Source organism: Eleutherodactylus coqui, chromosome 3, assembly GCF_035609145.1.
Source record: "Eleutherodactylus coqui strain aEleCoq1 chromosome 3, aEleCoq1.hap1, whole genome shotgun sequence".
NCBI classification, from domain to species: domain Eukaryota; kingdom Metazoa; phylum Chordata; class Amphibia; order Anura; family Eleutherodactylidae; genus Eleutherodactylus; species Eleutherodactylus coqui.
Genome location: NC_089839.1, coordinates 186,364,272 through 186,383,234, shown reverse-complemented (window position 1 = coordinate 186,383,234; position 18,963 = coordinate 186,364,272). Strand labels below are relative to the sequence as shown.

At 41.2% G+C, this 18,963-nt stretch overlaps 1 protein-coding gene across 1 annotated transcript in view; it reads left to right on the top strand.

Moving 5' to 3' along the window:
• ADAMTS9 (ADAM metallopeptidase with thrombospondin type 1 motif 9) overlaps window positions 1-18,963 on the top strand; it is a 242,636-nt gene that overhangs the window by 126,730 nt on the left and 96,943 nt on the right. Inside the window, exons 22-27 of the mRNA XM_066596646.1 lie at window positions 666-830; window positions 3,157-3,276; window positions 6,843-6,932; window positions 11,615-11,782; window positions 13,067-13,360; window positions 16,408-16,569. Coding sequence (XP_066452743.1) covers window positions 666-830; window positions 3,157-3,276; window positions 6,843-6,932; window positions 11,615-11,782; window positions 13,067-13,360; window positions 16,408-16,569 — 999 coding nt within the window. The remainder of the gene's footprint in view (window positions 1-665; window positions 831-3,156; window positions 3,277-6,842; window positions 6,933-11,614; window positions 11,783-13,066; window positions 13,361-16,407; window positions 16,570-18,963) is intronic.

Sequence of the window (18,963 nt, the reverse complement as noted above, 5' to 3'; positions counted from 1 at the left end):
AGTTGTCCAATTTAGAAAAGTAATTATCATATTTTATCGTATTGTCATGTGGATAGGGGATAATTTGTAATCTTGGTACAACCCCTTTAATTTCCCCTGTGGTGGCACTGCCACGTTTCCTTACAGATTGCAGCTGATTAATTACTGCAATGGGCAAAGAATAAGAGATGAAAAAGCTGATTGTTTACATTTTTGGTCAATTTTTTCGTCATAGCACATTCAGTTCATCATTGGTCTTTTAGGAAAGTCTGGAAATACCTGGGAATCGTGTTTTTTATACATGCAAAAAATTTGCAAGCAAGTGCCATTGATTTAATTTACAAATACGCAGTGAATACGCTTGCATTATTGATTGCAATGGGCTGTTTCAGTTTGTAATAAATAGGACATGTTGGGGATTTTTTCACGCATGGATATATGCGCATGAAAATGTAGGTCTGAATGCCCCAATGTAAATCAATGGGGACTCGATGATTCATATTATGCACATAAAAAATTCATGCGTAATATGGAGCGTATTTGTACCCGTATGAAAGAGGCCTAAGTGCTATAACAATAATACTGTCTCAAATACCTTTACCTCTAATGACATCCCAACACTTCCAGGTCTATCCTTTCGGTGATGCATAGAAATGGTGTTGTAAATCCTGTAACTTTACTTGCAGTGCCTTGTGACTTGTGGAAAGGGTCATAAACATCGACAGACCTGGTGCCAGTTTGGAGAAAGTCGAGTAAATGATAGAGTTTGTGATCCAGAGAATAAGCCTGTATCGGTTCAGACTTGTCAGCAGCAAGAATGTGCATCATGGCAAGTTGGTCCATGGGGGCAGGTACATTCTTTTCATTATTTGTATGGATATGAGATATATAGATAGATCAATAGATAGATAGATAGATATGAGATAGATAGATAGATAGATAGATAGATAGATAGATAGATAGATAGATAGATAGGAGATAGATAGGAGATAGATAGATATGAGATAGATAGATAGATAGATAGATAGATAGATAGATAGATAGATAGATAGGAGATAGATATGAGATAGATAGATAGATAGATAGATAGATAGATAGATATGAGATATATAGATATGAGATGAATAGATATGAGATAGATAGACAGATATGAGATGAATGGATATGAGATAAATAGATAGATAGATAGCAGATAGATAGATAGGAGATAGATAGATATGAGATAGATAGATAGATAGATAGATAGATAGATAGATAGATAGATAGATAGATAGGAGATAGATAGATAGATAGATAGATATTAGATATGAGATGGATAGATAGATATGATGGATAGATAGATATATGATTGGATGAATGAATAGATAGATAATTAGATAGATATATATGAGATAGATAGAGAGATGGATAGATATTAGATAGATAGATAGTTAGATAGGAGATAGATAGATATGAGATGAGATGAATAGATATGAGATAGATAGACAGATATGAGATGAATGGATATGAGATAGATAGATAGATAGATAGATAGATAGCAGATAGATAGATAGGAGATAGATAGATATGAGATAGATAGATAGATAGATAGATAGATAGATAGATAGATAGATAGATAGATAGATAGATAATAGATAGGAGATAGATAGATAGATAGATAGATAGATAGATAGATGATTGGATGAATGGATAGATAGATAATTAGATAGATAGATAGATAGATAGATATGAGATAGATAGAGAGATGGATAGATATTAGATAGATAGATAGATAGATAGATAGATAGATAGATAGATAGATAGATAGGTAGATAGGTAGATAGATTGAGGTGTGCATGTGCACTGCTTCTAAGAGACTTCAGGCCCCAAAGCTTGGGGCACACAAGCACTGATCTGTACACATGGGAGAAGTGGATAACATTGAGCAGATGCTGTTGCAGGGTTGGGAGAAAGCGATACAACCAACCAACATAATGAGGACTGCCTGGCACTCCATCCTCTCTGATGATGTTTGGTTGATTTGTGGGCACTGTGCATGTTGCTGTGTGGCACCAATGCAATTGATAAAAAGCACAAACCTGTCCAGATTTCCAGATGATGTGGGTTTTATTTGTTGCTGGATACTATGGTGCTATCTATAAATATATGGATGTTTGACAACTTGGTTGGCAATGGCATCTGCCATTGACTACAGCAGCACTTCATAGGGCTCATGCCCATGGATGAAGCGGGATACGCCCACGGTTTTACGCCGTAGGGATAGACAAAAAAGTCCCTGCTGCCAATCACGGAAAAACACGCTTTTTACAGCATTTTTCCACAGTCTCCATTAATACTATATTCATGGAGAGCTCCCGCTGCGAAAAATGTGGTAAAATAGAACATGCCGTGATTTTTTTCCTGTGGCGTAAATCCGTGGCAGAATCCCGCATGTGAGGACTAAGTTATTAGGTTCAATAGAACCTCATAGCTGCATTATTCCGCCATGGATTTACCCCACGGGGAACGTGGCATAAATCCGTCCGTGGGCATTGGCCCATAAGCAGTTCTTTAGCAGTTGCTGGTAAAGCCAAAAACCATGCCAAAATTGTGTTTGACCACAGATGGTTTTAAATTGATTTTGCAGGAAAACTGCATAATTCCTAGGTTTACTTATGCAGGCATTAACACAGTTTGATAACTGCTCTAATTTGGATTAGAACTAAATGTCAGAGTGGTTTTGGGATACATCATGGCCATGTCGCTACTTGTAGCTGTATCATTATTGCATGCTTGTACTGCCTTCATTGCTCAGGTGTGTCTCCCTCTTTAATTGGATGCCCCTAAAGCTGAGAGGGTCTGGAGCAGATGCCTATTGCTTCAATGATCTGAGTCCCCAGAATGGTTCTGAGCAGACCCCTATGTGATGTGGCTGAGGACTTATTTCACACATAGGGATTATTAGCTTACTTCTGAATTCCTCATACCAGAGTTTGCTAAGTAGTTTGAGATACTTTACTTCTACACTGTAGGGCATCAAATCAAGCATGTGTAATCCAAGCCAGTAGGTGAGCGAGCCGACCTCAATTTCAAATGAAATGTTTCAAGTAGGGAAAAGCGTTATAGATTTTCATAAATTGCTGTCGATTGCCTAAGCCTTGTCTTACAAGTATAATCAATATGTATTTCCATGTTTAGTGTACAGCTTCGTGTGGAACCGGTTATCAGATGAGAGCAGTGAAATGCGTTGTGGGTGCATATGGAGCTGTGGTGGATGACAGCGAGTGCAATGCAGCAACTCGACCTACAGACGCTCAGGTGAGACTGTGAATTTCATGGCAATCATTGAGTTGGATGATCAGGGCTGGAGGGATCAGGTGCATACAGTATCTACAAGGAATCGAACTTGGGAACTGCAAGATGCAGCAGAGTTTAACATGATTTTTAACGTGTGGCACAGAGTGTTAAGGCAGTAGTATACAGTCCTAAGCTCTGGCTCATGACCTGAAGGTTACGGGTTCAATCCCCGCATGGTTGACTCAGCCTTCCATCCTTCCAAGGTTGGTAAAATGAGCACCCAACTTGCTGGGGGGTAATAAATAAATTACTTAAAAGCGCTGCGGAATAACACAAATAACAAGTCCCTTTTCCCTCTAACATGTTATAATGTGTCAGGTTTTTTTACCCTTTCCATTACTTTACAATGTGATTTGTTGTGTTAAGATAAGAGATAGTTTTTACTGGCTTAAGATTAGATAACTTGCAGAAAGTTATCACAGTTGAAAACTGCTACATTTGTAGTGCAACAAGGGACCCGACGCCCTCCCTGCCCAATTAGAGGTCACCAGTGTTATATTTGGCAGCCTGTTATTGATTTTGCATTGAGTCCAGCAAATTTATGTCCTTGAGTGAGGTATCTTAAAGCAATGATCCATTTGCATGCCATGAACAAGGGGCTAAATGGAGCCGTCAGCTCTCCTGACATCTTTTTCTGTGTTATTCCTCCTGGAAATATATGAATAAATTAAAATTGGGCTGTCAATTCAATAGCTCTCCAGTGGAGAGGTGATTTTCAAAGTGGCCAAAATCCAACAAATGACATTTTCCATAAAAACAGGATTTTCTGTTGTGACTTTGAAATACAACGTGATCTTTGCATTGAATGTTTTGCAAGTATTTGAGTGATTTTTGCTATAACATGTTGCTAGATACTTGAGCGAACCTTTGAAGAGTCCAGTTCAGCTAGTTCATTGAATTTCGGCAAAAAGTTTGGTTGAGTCTTAATTAGTTTGAACCAAATCGGAATTTCACCGTTAAGTTAAACTTGTGCCTAATACTGTGTAAGTGCTCCTTCACTCTGGTGCTACTTCTTCCGTTTATGCGCCTATTCAGACGGCCAGGGTGCGGCGAGTATACACTGCACCCGGAATACCGTCTGGTGGAGGGAGAGAGTTTAGCTCCGCTAAACTTCCCCCCCCTCTCCGCCCCTTACCGGCTGTTGGCAAAGGGAGGGGGCGGGAGTTAGTGTGCTAATTTCCTGCCCTGTCTCATCTTCTCCCCTTTTCCCAACAGCCGGCAAGGTGTGGAGAGGCGGAGGGAGTTTAGCAGAGGCACTGCTAAACTCCCTCCCACCTACCTTTTCTGGCAGCTCTCATAGGCTCCCAGAACTATCTTTTCCAGCCCAACAAAAAACTAGGAACCAGCAGCACTCTCCACAACCCATAAGGGGGGGAACAGAAGAAACTCCTCCAAGGAGCATATATTTGCACGCCTGTACCGGGATTGAATCCAAATCCCATAAAGGTACAATAAAGGAAAGGAGTCAAACAGGCAGCAGAATTTTTTGGTGCAAAAAATAAACTTTATGCCTCCATAGGAAAGCAGTATAGTTACCGCATCATCTCACAAGTGGCGACGTTTCGACCTCAACATTCGGTCTTTGTCAAGCTATTAAATGTGAGCAACCTATGCACATATATAACACCCCCTGACCAATCACCCAAATGCACACCGTATCAGCTAGCTTTTCAGGCCGGACATTTTTACGCATCGGAAAATCGTCCATCTGAACTGATGCATTGGAATCCAATGCATCAGATGGTCATGTATATCGGCCAGCCATGAAAGCGCGTCCGATATACGCTCAAGTGAATAAGCTCTAAGATCCATAAAAACCCTTTTTAAAAGCACAAAGAAGAACATTAGTGGTTCGGCCAAGACAAACTGACCAAAGTTCGGAATCAAGCTCAACCAAACTTTTGGCAAAGTTTGACCTGAAATAGCGTTTGACTTAGAGATGAGCGAGCACGCTCCGAGCAAATGCGAGGGGCGGTGGAGGGGTGGCGGGAGAGAGATCTCTCTCTCTCACCCCCTCCGCTCACCCCCGCATTTGCTTGGACGAGTAAGCAGTTACTCGAGAAGAGCGATGCTCGTTTGAGTATCTGCCTTAAACGAACGTGCTCGCTCATCTCTAGTTTGACAGTTTCAGTTCACTCAACACTACTGCTAATGATACAGCAGGCATATTAAAAAGAACATAGTCACTCCATATACTGTCAGAGATGGGCTGAGCACGCACCACGAGGATCACATGGACCGGAGCTGACGTTGGGATGTCACCCAGGTCCTAATCTTCTGATATAGCTGACAAGCTCTGACAGCCAATAACTAATATCATACTATGGGGATGCTTTTCCCCATAACTGGGGCTTCTATGAGTGCTACTCCTATGGATACCCCAGTTACATTGGAAAAGTAGAAAATAAGTTTAAAAAATGACACTACGAATGTTCCCCTGAAATCTTATGTAATGTCATGGGGGACATAAATGTGAGAAAGAAAAAATACTGCACATACCAACCCGAGACTATACAAGTTATATATCACAACAAAATGCGGAATGCATTCCTATATTTTATTTTAGCATTAATGCACTAATTTCAAAAATGAAGGTCTATAAATTAAAAACATTTTAAGTAGGCCGGCTGAGTAAGGATGGTAATGGGGCAGCAAGTGGCGGGGCTAGGGTAAAACTGGGGTTGAACCACAGATAGCACCTGGCCCCAAGCTGCCCCACAATAAGGAATGTGTAGCGCTGATGTCAGGGGTCTCACAAGAGCAGACTACATTAGGGTGAAGCTCCACTCTAATTTTTAACAAACTGAGCTTACAGCAAGCTGGGTTCCGATCAAGCTATAGGCGTGGGTCAGAGAAGTGCAGCATTGGCAACTGCAGTAGGCTACGGAGAACTCTCTCTGTCCAGCAGACCTCAAACAGGAACAGTGTTTTGTTCTTTCTCGAGCGTAGTTGAGAATCTCCGCATATAGCATTTTTTCAGGTCCTGGATCTGCAGAAAAAGCGTAGCCCTAGGGTGTAGGAACCTATGTTGATCCTTCCACTGCTTAACTTCTCTGCAACTTCCAGATCTCCCCAAAAACTTGTGAAGTTCTTGTTTTTGTTCCCCTTGTTCCCCTTGCACTGAAACACTCTGGTCATTAAGTGGTTAATCCATACCCCTTACCATTTAATGGTCTCTAGGTGATCGATTACCCTTGTCCTGCTAGTGAGGGATATTGCGAAGAGCTGTAAAGGGAGTGCTCTATGACTAGCATCCCATTATCATCCAATTAGCGAATGGAAAACCAGGGGCCCATATCATGATTTTGTACAGGGGCCCTTTTGCTTATGGGGTTCAGCCCTGAGAGTTATTCTCTTAAAAATCAGGGAAACACACATACCCTAGGCTTGAACCCAATTGTGTATTCTGAACTGTAGAGTGACTGACATTAGCAAGGCCGCCTTGCTTGTTGCCTCTTAGCAACCAGTTCAAAAAAGCATTAATTATGGAAAGGAAGCTGCCTAACAAACCAAACTCATTTTGACAGGACTGTGAAACAGCTGCATGCCCAGGCATTCCTGAAACCAAACAGATTGCCCACAGCAAGACACAGTGGAGATTTGGATCTTGGACCCCTGTAAGTATATTTTACTAATGCATCACTCTCTGTACCTACAGCACTGCCGTAGCCGCTGATCTCTACTGCATTCGACTGCACCTCTTCCAAAATGCATCCACTGCTCTCTGGTTGCAATAGGTTGGGATTCTCAGCTGTGACATCCTCGGGACATGTGCTGAGTATCTTATGCTTAGCCTATGTTATCATTACGATCATGCGGGTGTTTAAGAAGGCAGACTCCTGACATTAATCCTATTTAATGTTTATATGAGCGTTACATATTCCAGCTCGGAATCGCCAATAAACACAGATGACTTACGATTATTACATAGATTGTGCTGCATTTAAAGAAATTATTTACAACTGTTCCTAATAAAACATCTACATTAAATTTTCCATCAGGTCTTGAGGTGGTTTATAGAAAATATCAGGAATTGGTCTTTTTGCACACCATAGAATTTTTTTACTCTTTTTTAATTAAAGGGCCACTCCAGCGAAAACACATTTTCCATGCCTGCACCCCTCAACTGATTGCTTGTCATACTCTAGAGGTTTCCTTTGTGTATTTCAATCACTTCCCTGCACAGCAGCTTCATGTCTGATGCCTATCGGGCATCATCTTTTTAGTTTCACATCTATCCCATAATGCATCAGCTCAACATTAGCAGAGGCTATACCATCCTGCTGGCTAGGGCACAGCTTTATTATCATTACCTACTATATTTATAAATTACAGACCATAAATATACAGTCAGGAGATTGAGCTGTGATCTCCTCTATTATAACTGTGTGACAGGATCTGTGTGATCATCATCAGTAATTGTGAGTGCCTGTATCCTCCTCCCTGCGCTTTTTGTGGTAGGGTGCATATAAAAGTATCACACACACACTGAGAATTTGACTAGAAAATGAATCCATAACCCCCAAGCAGATCTGAACTGGTCAGACCTGAGATCACATGACCATCTGTGGAAAAAGAGGCGAGGAAGTTTCAGACAGAAAGATATAGCTTACTAATGTAACACTAGCTCACTTGTATATACTGGGGAATAGCTACATAATGAATGAAAAAGAAACATCAAAGTGTTTTTTTTAATTTCACGGAGGGACTTGAACTTGCTATTCGACTATGGCTTCTATAATTCACTTTACTACTATTGTATTGCAATGTGCAGGGTGATTCGAAAGTCAGAACCACCTGCAATATCTTATAAACCAAAAGAGATGCTAGTAGGAAACTTTATACAACACTTAGATGGATGGGGGGAAACCGTTTGGTACTATAGTGGTGCCTTTCGCCCATTTTGATGGAAGCCATCTTGGATTCAGCCGAAGAAACTTTAGTTAAAATGGGGTCATGGGATACTTGGTTTAAGAGTAGAATTTCATCATGCCTTCATTTTCAAGTTATGAATGATGTCATGTAGAGTATTAATAAAGTTGTTATGCTGAATTCAGGAAACCACTAATCACATGTCTCTTTTCAGGTACCAAAAGATGTCTTTAACAATCCAGGACAGAACTGAGATCATCGTGATGGTCGGTAACTGAAGTTTACATGAGGTGGCCGAGTCTTTCAATCTAGAACACCCAGGAAGACAGCCAGTAAATGCCTGAACTGTCAGGAAACTGATTCAGAAGTTTAGGGAAACTGGTAGTGTCAGGACAAACCAAGAACTGCTCATCTGAGCAATTTGTCCAATACCGAGGTTTTCACGAAGAATCTACAGAGAAGCATCAATAGACTGGTAATGAAGCGATGTGAGTCAACAAAGTGTCATAAGGATCCTCAAGACACACAAATGGCACCCATGCAAACTGCAGCTGCAACACTTGTGTGAAGATAACACTGACAGTTGCTTGGAATTCTGTCCATGGATATTACAAATGTGTGAAGAAGATACATGATTCGCAAGTTCTGTCTTGTTTAGTGTTGAGGCAAGTTTTTATTGGTGAGGTTAATAAGCAAATTCTCAGACTGTTCTGGACACTACCAGTTTCCCAAAACTTCTGAATCCGTCTCCTGACAGTTTGTTCCCTCGCTGACTGTCTTTCTGGGTGTTCTTCATTGAAAATCTCGGCCACCTCATGTGAACTTCTGTTACCGACCATCAGGATAGTCTCAATTCTGTCCTGAATTGTTAAAAGTATCTTCTGGGACCTGAAAAGACATATGAGTAGTGTTTTTAATACGTGATTCAACATTACAACTTTATTAATACTCCACCTGACATCATCCATAACTTAAAAATGATCGCAGGCATTGAAAAAAGGACTGCACCTATCAATTTCTGATGAAATTCTACCTATAAAGTCATGTAATCCATGACCTCCTTTCCATTTCCATTTCTTAGGCTGAATTCAAGATGGCTGCCAGGCATCACCATAGAGTCAAAAGTTTTTCCTCACCCATCAAAGTGTTTTAAAAAGGTTTCCTATTTGTATTCTTTATTCGATCAGAAAATGTTCCAGATGGCCCTGACTTTTGAATCACCCCATATTATGCCTGTCAGTGTAGGGTCACATTCAACTCCTGCTCTTGTCTTCCGGTATAAGTTCTATTATTGAACTGAGCAAAGAAAATGCAAGAAGCACTGGATCCAGCACATGCCAAACCCAAAGGTCACCAGATGAATCCCATTGATTATAATGGGGTCCATTTTATTAATCTAGGGTCATGCCGCCTGAGATTTTCCAGAATAAAATAGTGCAGCATTGTGCTCTATTTCATCCTAGATTTTGCATCAGATCTGTTTCAGAGCCTTCAACTCAGATGTGAATGTGGCTTTAAACAGATAGGTAATATATTAAGCTCCACACTATTAACTACTTTATTCAAAGGATGAAATCCTTGGGATCAGAGTTATTTCTAATCAGCCATTGTAGAGAGACATCACTCATGTTCTTCTAATCCCAAATTACCCCCCTTTAAAGGGCCTTTTACATGGCCTCATAGTTTGACAAGAACATTTGCGTGAATCTTTCACCCAATCATCGAGTCACATAAAATTACAAATGTTCAACCAACAAATGAGCAAACACTTATATGTCAGCTGATTGGCTCATAAATTCAAACATCAAAATGCTTAGTGGTCGGCTGTACATCACCCTGTGTAAATGTATGGGTAGTAAATGAAAAATCCCAGCGCTCCGATGCAATGTAATGAAAAAAGAAATAATTATTCTTGAAGAAGGCTTGTGTGAAAAGCCGAAACGTGTCGCATTATAATAAATATTTAATTTGGAATCTCTGGAAATCCTCTTCTTGCACTTGCCTGTGGCTCTATCACATGCTCTCTGGGATTGGGGGTGCCAGCAGGAAGGCACCCCAGTGAAGTAAGTCTCCAAATTTTAATTTCTTATTTTTTCATTACATTGCACCGGAGTGCTGGGATTTTTCATTTGCTACCCATTCATTTCTGTCTCCCGGTATGCATTTGCCTTGAGTTACCACGTGACGCTCTCCCAAAGGGATGTCGCTTATAGACCAGTGACCCTCACACAGAATCTCCAGCTGATCACAACCTTTGTAGTGGTCATTTGTTATACTGTGTGTTCCGTCTATCTGGATCTTTAACGTACAGGTGCCCCTCAGGGGAATCAGGCAACGTCGGAGTCTAATCCAATTGAGAATTTGTCTTATAATCACCTCTTTCCTTTGGAGCGCTGCCTTCTGATTGTTGTTTCCTGTGTAAATGTAGAGATTTGCAACCGACCAGTGACATGTCTATGAGGACGAATGATCTTTGTCCTCTAATACAGTCTGAATCGACCTATGTAAAAGTTAGGTAGATGATCGCTAATCTTGCTAATTGGCTCTCCTCTAGTAGAGCCAATTTCTCCATTTTAAAAGGACCCTAAGTAACAGTGCATGAAATGGTTACCTGATACAAGTATTCATAATTGTCACAGCCAGTGACTGTGGTTGCCATCTCCTTCTAGGTCATGGTCCACATCCATCTTCTGTCAGGTGTGCCAAAAGCTGCACTCCTCTGCATCCTAGAGTCTCTATCTCTGCCAGCCTGCCTCTTAAATGGCCAGCTTTCCCATCTCCAACCAGCCCTGACTCAACTAGAGCTGTTTTGTGCACCCATGCCCACTGGTGGATGTTTGAGCAATTAGCCATCTACTGTGTCCAGACTGTTTTCTGCTTTGATCCGTGCCTGTTGCCTGTTCTACTCAATTTTCCCATTTTCTCCATTCCTGATCTCAGCTTGTTTAACCATGCTTTCTCTTCCTGCTACCTACCCCGACCCTCGGCCTGATTCATGGTTATGCAAGACTTCCCGTTATGCAAGAATTCCACCTGCCCTGACTTTGGCTCTATTCTACAACCATATCTCTATCCGATCCTCTGGTACTGTGTTATGGTTACCATGACCAGGTTGCGTCAGCTGCCGTATAACCGAGACCGTTTCTGGGGTACCGTGAATTCCATGTCTTGACAACAATAAGCTTTATTGTTGACATGCTCTAAAAAACTCTTCCATAAATGGACTGTGAGCTTTATTGTTAGATTTTATAGAATTATGTTACCTTGCTAAAATTACTAAACTATCAGTATTCTGTAAGACACAGTCATTAAATGTTTAGAAAGAAGAAAAAGCAATATTCGGCAAAAAGTTGAAGAGTCTTTCTTGAGGCATCTGGGGAAATTATTTGGTTGTATCCTAATCATAGATCTTTTCAATATTTCCCAGTGCTCAGCAACTTGTGGTAAAGGGACCAGAATGAGATACGTCAGTTGTCGTGATGATCAAGGTGCAGTGGCAGATGAAGCGGCTTGTTCCCACCTGCCAAAACCATCAGCAACTGAAGTGTGTACGGTGACTCCATGCGGACAATGGAAAGCACTGGAATGGAGTTCTGTAAGCACATCACAAGGAACATATGTGTTGTAATATACAATGTGGAAAAAACCTACAATTGGCATCCCATGTCCATTGGTATGAGAAGAGTGGCAACCGAGCATGTTCACTGTCGCTTCATTCATTTCAGTGGGACTACAGGAGATATCTTAGCACTTGAACTTTGCTATCTTCGGCAGTCCCACTGAAATGTATGGAGCTCCGGGGAAAAAGGTTTGACCATCGGTCCATTCATTCAGGGACCTTTAAGATCCTCGTTCTCATGATCAATGATAATTTTTAATCTTGGCATAAACCCTTTAAAGATATTTTTTGCTTTTTACAATCCATTCCCATATTAATTAGAAGGAATCCCTAAAAACAAGCTCTGCTACGACCTCACTAATCAGCTGTTATGTGCATCGGAACACAGCAAAAAATGTTTAATTCACCTGTAGTGCCAGCACAGGAAATGTAAGCATTGCATGGTGTCCATTGAAATCAATCGACTGTCCGTGTAAGGCACTGATGTCCCAGATCTTCTGGAGGGAGATGCTGTTTATAGACGCTCTACTATGGGTAACTAATATAGGACCCAAATGAGGAACCTGCCAGTCCCCCTACAGTACCACCACAGGGAAATGTAAGCATTGCTTGGTGTCTGGTGAAATCAATAGACTGTCCATGCAAGGCAAGGATGTGCTAGGTCCTCCAGAGAGACGCTCTTTGTAGCCACTGTCAGCTAAGGCTAACTGATGGAGGTACCAAATAAAGAGCTCTCCTTAATTAGCTTGGAAAGCCATAATAAGGTTTTTAAAAAAACAAATCATTAAACCATTTTTCTTAGTGCCAGGCTAGTTTCTCATTTTAGATGATGCTGCCGTTTTACAGGGCTCTCCTAACCTGAGCACGTTTCTGTCGGACTAGGATTAGAAATGAGCGAGCGTGCTCATTTAAGCCTGCTACTCGAGCGAGCAGCAGTCTTTTCGAGTCACTGTGTACTCGCCGGAGCAGCATGTGGGAGGGAGAGAGAGAGAGATCACTCTCCTCCCGATCCCTCCCGTTCCCCCACCACCCCCCGCATGCTGCTCTGGCGAGTACACAGTTACTCGAAAAGACTGCTACCAGCTCGAGTACCAGGCTTAAACGAGCACGCTCGCTCATCTCTAGCTAGGATACGTCACGTCCATCATGCTACGAATATTAGATCTTTTAAATATTGTGAAATATTGTGTTGTCACTTCTTGTTGCTTGCCAAAATGAATTATTTAGAAACAAGAATTTTTTTTCTAATTTTCACTCCAGTGCTCAGTGACCTGTGGCCAGGGGAAGGCTGTGAGACAAGTGATTTGTGTGGATTTCCTTGGCCAATCATTTGATAATAATGAATGTGATCCGGAAGACAGTCCACAGACCGAGCAAGAGTGTTCCATGTCCCCTTGTCACTACGTCAACCATGACTATGGCAGGCCTATTCATCCTTTTCCAAACATAGACCAAAGAGTAAGATCAAACCCAACCCTGGCGATCTTGAACAGGAACAGTGGACGCTCAACTGGCTCAAGTGGAAGTCAATGGAGAATAGGTCCTTGGGGAGCTGTAAGTGCTAAATACTTGATATGTGTCATGATTTATCTTGTATGGACTACGTTTTTTAAAAAACTTTTGCTGCTCCTTGATGTTGACTCTTTTGCGGTTTCTGAAGTATATTTAGTAATTAGAAACAGTTCCATAAAGTTTCTTCAGTATTCTACAAGATCGGTTAATTATATCACAATTGCTTTCCTTGTTTTATAATCTACTTTTCCATACTAACCTACCATATGTAAAAAACTATAAACATAACCACCTTGAATGCTATTTGGGAAGCTTTTCGTAAAACATTTCACCATCATCAGTGTCACAGAGATCTAGCACATGTGCACGCATGGTGTGGCATCACAATGTGAACACCAGACCATGTGATGCCTTGCCAGTGCATACACAGTGTCATTCAAGGAAAAACAACTCCCTTCTGTTGTTAAGTTGATAGGCTGCCTGAGCCTATCATCTCTGCCAACCAATTAGTGGCTTATTTGGAGTATTTATTCTAGCTCCTCTGCATTTGTATACAGGTCAATGGTTAGAGGTGTTTAATCAGAATGTTTCTTTTGGAACCATTCTTTTGGGACTTTGGACTATGTATGTTCTGTCCTCAAACTCAGATATTGTGTTGCTCTTTTGTCTTTTCTGACCTGCCCTGTCCTCACATATTCCCTCTCCTTTATTTCATATCTAGGAACAAATACGGAATCTAGGGAAGTTCTAGAAGTGGTGTTACACTTTTCGGGGGCGGGTGCTCCGCTTAATAGGCAGGTCCAGATAGGACAGATTAAGGAAAGTTTTTAGGCTTCTCCACCATTTCAGTCACCACCCACTGTTTGGTCCAGCATGTCTAGTGACTCAGTAATCCCCTCTGTTTTCCACATTGCTCAGCCTATCCCCATCCCCTGTTTTAGAATGTATTGGTTGGTTTCCTCAGCAGGACTAAACGGACATGACAATCAGGTCTCTGTATGCCCGATGTGCTTGTTGGATTGAAAGCTAAACTCTGTTGAGTATGGGGGAACCATATGGTAGTATTTAGATACTACATGGTGGTATTATTTAGGTAATATATGGCAGCACTGTGTATGCCTTGTATGACAATATTCAAGTATTTAGTTCAAAAGTGCATATAAATACGTTTGGGACTTTTTCAGGATTGTTAATGAATTAGCAGAAATCCTATTATATGCTTCTGTCCCTAAGAGGTGGGATAATTGGAGACGCTTTCTTGCGGCTTAAAACAGTCTCTTCGTTTAAATATTTAGGGGTTGTGATCTCGAGAGACTCATTCCGGTCTTATGATCTAAACATTCTTACCGCTGCTTACATATCTTAAAACTAAATTTGCTATATGGAGGCATCTACCTTTCTCCACAGCGGAACGACTAAATCTAATTAAAATGATTATACTTCCTAAATGTCTATATGCATTAGCACACTCCGACACACCAATCCCTAGGTCCTTTTTTAGACAAATCAACTCCTTTTCACATCCTTTCATCTGGGGAGGGGACAGGCCTAAACTCAAATTGAATACTTTGCAAAGACATAGGAATCAGGCAGGGGCAACTACGGCTCATTCAAGCTTGGTTCACCATTTACTGCATACACTTGCCATAGTTGCCTTGTGGGCTGTATCGGAACCCCTACCAGGATTCACTGACTTTAGTGTTACAAACTGGCTAGGCATGTCTGGCAACAAGCCAAATCTTTGACTCAATTTCACGGCATGATCGCTGAGACCCCTTTATGGTAAAATCCCTTCCTCAGTCATCTTCTATCTTCACAGGATTCACAATTCTGATCCCCCCATGGGTTAACATGGCTAGAATATCTATGTGATGCAGGTGTATTGTACTTTTTTGAAGACCTGTGACATTGCAGTAACTTACCTAGATCAGCCCCTGATAAATTGCTACAGCTACGACATACTCTAAAATTCTAACTTTTCAATATCTTCTTAGCCTTTAATAGGTTGACTGAGAAGCCAGGGACATATAGGCTTCATATCTTTTTTTTATATACTTACCTTTTAAATACTAGCATTTCCTTTAATAGTTCTGACCAAATGGCGCCAGATTGCCCCACACCTTACAGAAGAGCATATTCAGACAGCTACAGAATCTCATCTCAGTGTCTGCCCTTCTGTGGCTAATAATAAGCTATTGTTTATTTTTCACTAATGCTATCTGACTCCCACTCGCTTGTTTCGTATGGGTAGGATACCCCATCCACAATGTCATAGATGCTCTGAACCATGGGGCAGACATCTATCATCTAATCTGGGGCCGTCCAGATGTAATGCTATTCTGGGAGAGGTTGCCGAGTTACGATCTGATATACTCCTATCCCTACGACACCTGAGGTCTGTCTTCTGGGTCTACTCCAGGAGAATGACTGGACATGCCACCAAAAGATTTTTTTAAGGAGCTCCCACTTTCTAGCAAGAAAGACAATAGCCTTGAATTGGTTGGCTTCTACGGTACCCTCTATCACCCAACGGAAAAATATGGTGAATACCACTTTGATGTATGAACAGGTGGTCTATAAAAATAGATTGTATATCCCGAGAAGTTTGAGAAGGTGTGGGGTGGCTGGTATAATTCTCACTTTACACTGTTGACTCCATTTGGTCTCGGGGCATTAATGAATGCCTTTATGATATAGACTTTATTGCTAATAACTTTTTACCCTTGCCTGTGTCCTCCTTTTTTATTTCTGGTATTATATGATGATTATTGCGGAGCACGGACTGTTCCCTTGTTTTGATGACACTGTGTTTATTGCTTCCAAGATGTGATTCTGCATTGTTTTGTTTTCTTCTTGTAATTGGATCGTTATTCAATAAAATGAGTTTTTAAGACAAAAAAAGTGCATATATATTCAGATTGAGTTGTAAATTCTCAAATAACCATTTAAGCAATATTTATCAAGATAGAATTAGAAGTAAAGAGAGAATATTGTCCTAAAACCTTAGCTAAACTCATATACAGCCAATAGTATTGATGAATGAGTGAATATTTCTTGTGTATAATCAATTTGTCACACTCATATTCTAGTGTTCTAGCACATGTGCCGGTGGATTCCAACGCCGTGTGGTGGTTTGCCAAGACGAAAATGGGTATCCTGCTGCCAACTGTGATGAGAGAAGTAAACCTGCAGAGCAACGACCGTGCGAATCTGGACCTTGTCCTCAGTGGGCATTTGGCAATTGGGGGGAGGTAATTTAATCCAAGTTTAGCATGAACTGAATATGATTATTTATTGAGAAGATGTATGCCTTTTCATAATTCCTCTGGTTTTACAGATTATACTCTTTTGTAAATCTTGTTAGGTGTCACAAATATTCTAATAAAGAATATAATATAAATACCTCATAGAGATTCTTCAACTTTGCCTGGTCAGATATATGCAATCTACATACAGCAACCGATCTTATACTTAACCGCCTAAGGACCAAGTCCAGTAAATTTATGGCGCTTGGTCCTGGGCTTTAATCCCATGACCATTGGGTGGCCCCTGCCACAGTAGAGGCTGCAGGGTCCTAGCAGATCTAGATCATCTCTGCCTATTGTCACTACAGAGGGATGTTTTCCCCTGTAACTGGGGCTCCTGTGGATGCTGTTCCTATGGATGCTAGTTACAGTGTAAAAGTATAAAATAAAAAAAGACAATGTGAAAGACCACCAAAGTCTTATATGGCATTATGGGGGACATAGATGTTAAAAAAAGTAACAAAAATATATAAAAAAGAAAACGACCCAATGCCAACCAAAACCACATGGGCCCTATAATCTGAGACTATACAAATTGTATATCAAACAATCCAAAACAAAATGAGGAAGCATTTCCTGTACTTTATTTTAGCCTAGATATACTAATTGTAAGAATAAAATGTGTCCTTTAGGTCCAAAACACCCTGATCCTTAAGGCGTTAAAGAACCATTCCCAAAATTGACTTATATCACCTATTCACAGGATAGATGATGTAAGTCTGATCGGTGGGGGACTCGCCACCGAAACTCCCACCAATTCCAAGAACAGGGGTCCTATGTCCTCCTCTCCTCCTTACTTAGGGCTCACTACAACCCCTGTAGTGCTGTGGAGATTGAATGTAGCGCCGGCGAGCATGTGGGCTCATGAAAATAGCCGAGTACAAGCTCTTGGCCAGCTCTGGCAGTCCAGTTGAAGATGAATGGAGTGGCATCTTGCCTCCTCGTGTGCTGCTCTATTCAGCCTTTTTCTCACTGTGGGCTTACTGCACCACCCATAGAGAGGGGGACACAGGACCCCCATTCTCAGTATCAGCGGATGTCTCAGTGGTGAAATGCTACAGATAGGTGATAAAAATGATTTTGGGAATACCCCCTTAATTCTCTATCTGTGTCTTGAGTTTCATCTCATTTCAAGCTTTTCTTCATGGTGTAGCATTCTCTTTCTGAGGGGGTGTATTTAGCATTATAACTAAGCGTTTTAATCTTTAAGGGGTTTGTCCAGAAAAAAAATGTTTTGAAACCTGCTCAGTATTGTGTTAAAACATGAAAGAAGGCATACTTACCTCACTCAATACTCTGTTGCTCCTATTCCAACAGTGCCAGGTCCCCACTGTTCTCTATTTTCTGCTTGCTATAGCGGTGATGTCTTGGCACAGAGACATGTGACCATTGCAGCTAATCACCAGCTGAAGCGAGTCTATGATCAGCTGCAGTGGTCATATGTCCCTGGGTTAGGATGTCATATCTGCAGCAAGAAGTAGTCAAAGGTGGGAGACTCAGAGCTGTCTTTTCTCCAGACTACCTCCAATAAACTTATTATTGAATTGACCCATAAAAATTCAACCCTGATTGGCTCCAAAATCAGCTCCAAATTTTGGGTTTTTTTGCTGGATCTTTGGTGCCATTATTGTTTTGGGAACTAGGTCCAAGGGAGGATGCTTTGGTGGGCCAACCGGTTGGGTTGACCAACCCACATATCTGTTACGTTCATGCAGGGTGCAAGTATGTGATCACCAGCACGTCAAACCTAGATGTGATTATTGTCCTCAATGGACCAACATTTACATGAATTAAATCACATGTGAAATACCAATATAGGATTGGAAACTCTCTCACTAACAAACTTCAGTTTGGTGGGCCCTGCCTAAAAGTTGAGTGATCGTCCCGTTAGGGAGGGCTCCATATCTTCAATCTAAGGGACCAAGCTGTCCCAAGTTGGAAGATAGGCAAGGATATATAGTAAATAGAAATGCTGTCTATATATAGCAGACCTGTGCAAAGGTGAATAAACACCACCGTAAAAGTATCTCTACTGATACTTAGCTGACAGAAGTCTGCTGCCACACCAGACACCTCAGGCAGTAAAATAATCAGCACCTAGGTAAAGGCGGGCACAGAATAAATACACTTCCATTATGGCTGATTGGCGATCTAGTGAAAACACCTCTCTGTTGGACAGTCAGTCCATACACCAAAAGAGATATTGTAGCAGGGAAGAGAAGGGAAGATTAAACACTGAGGGATTCCTGATAGACGACTCCTACAGAAACTTCTGCAGTTACAGGAAATTGGCACTCATCAGCGCCAAATGACAGGGTACAATCACGTAGGCTAAGGATG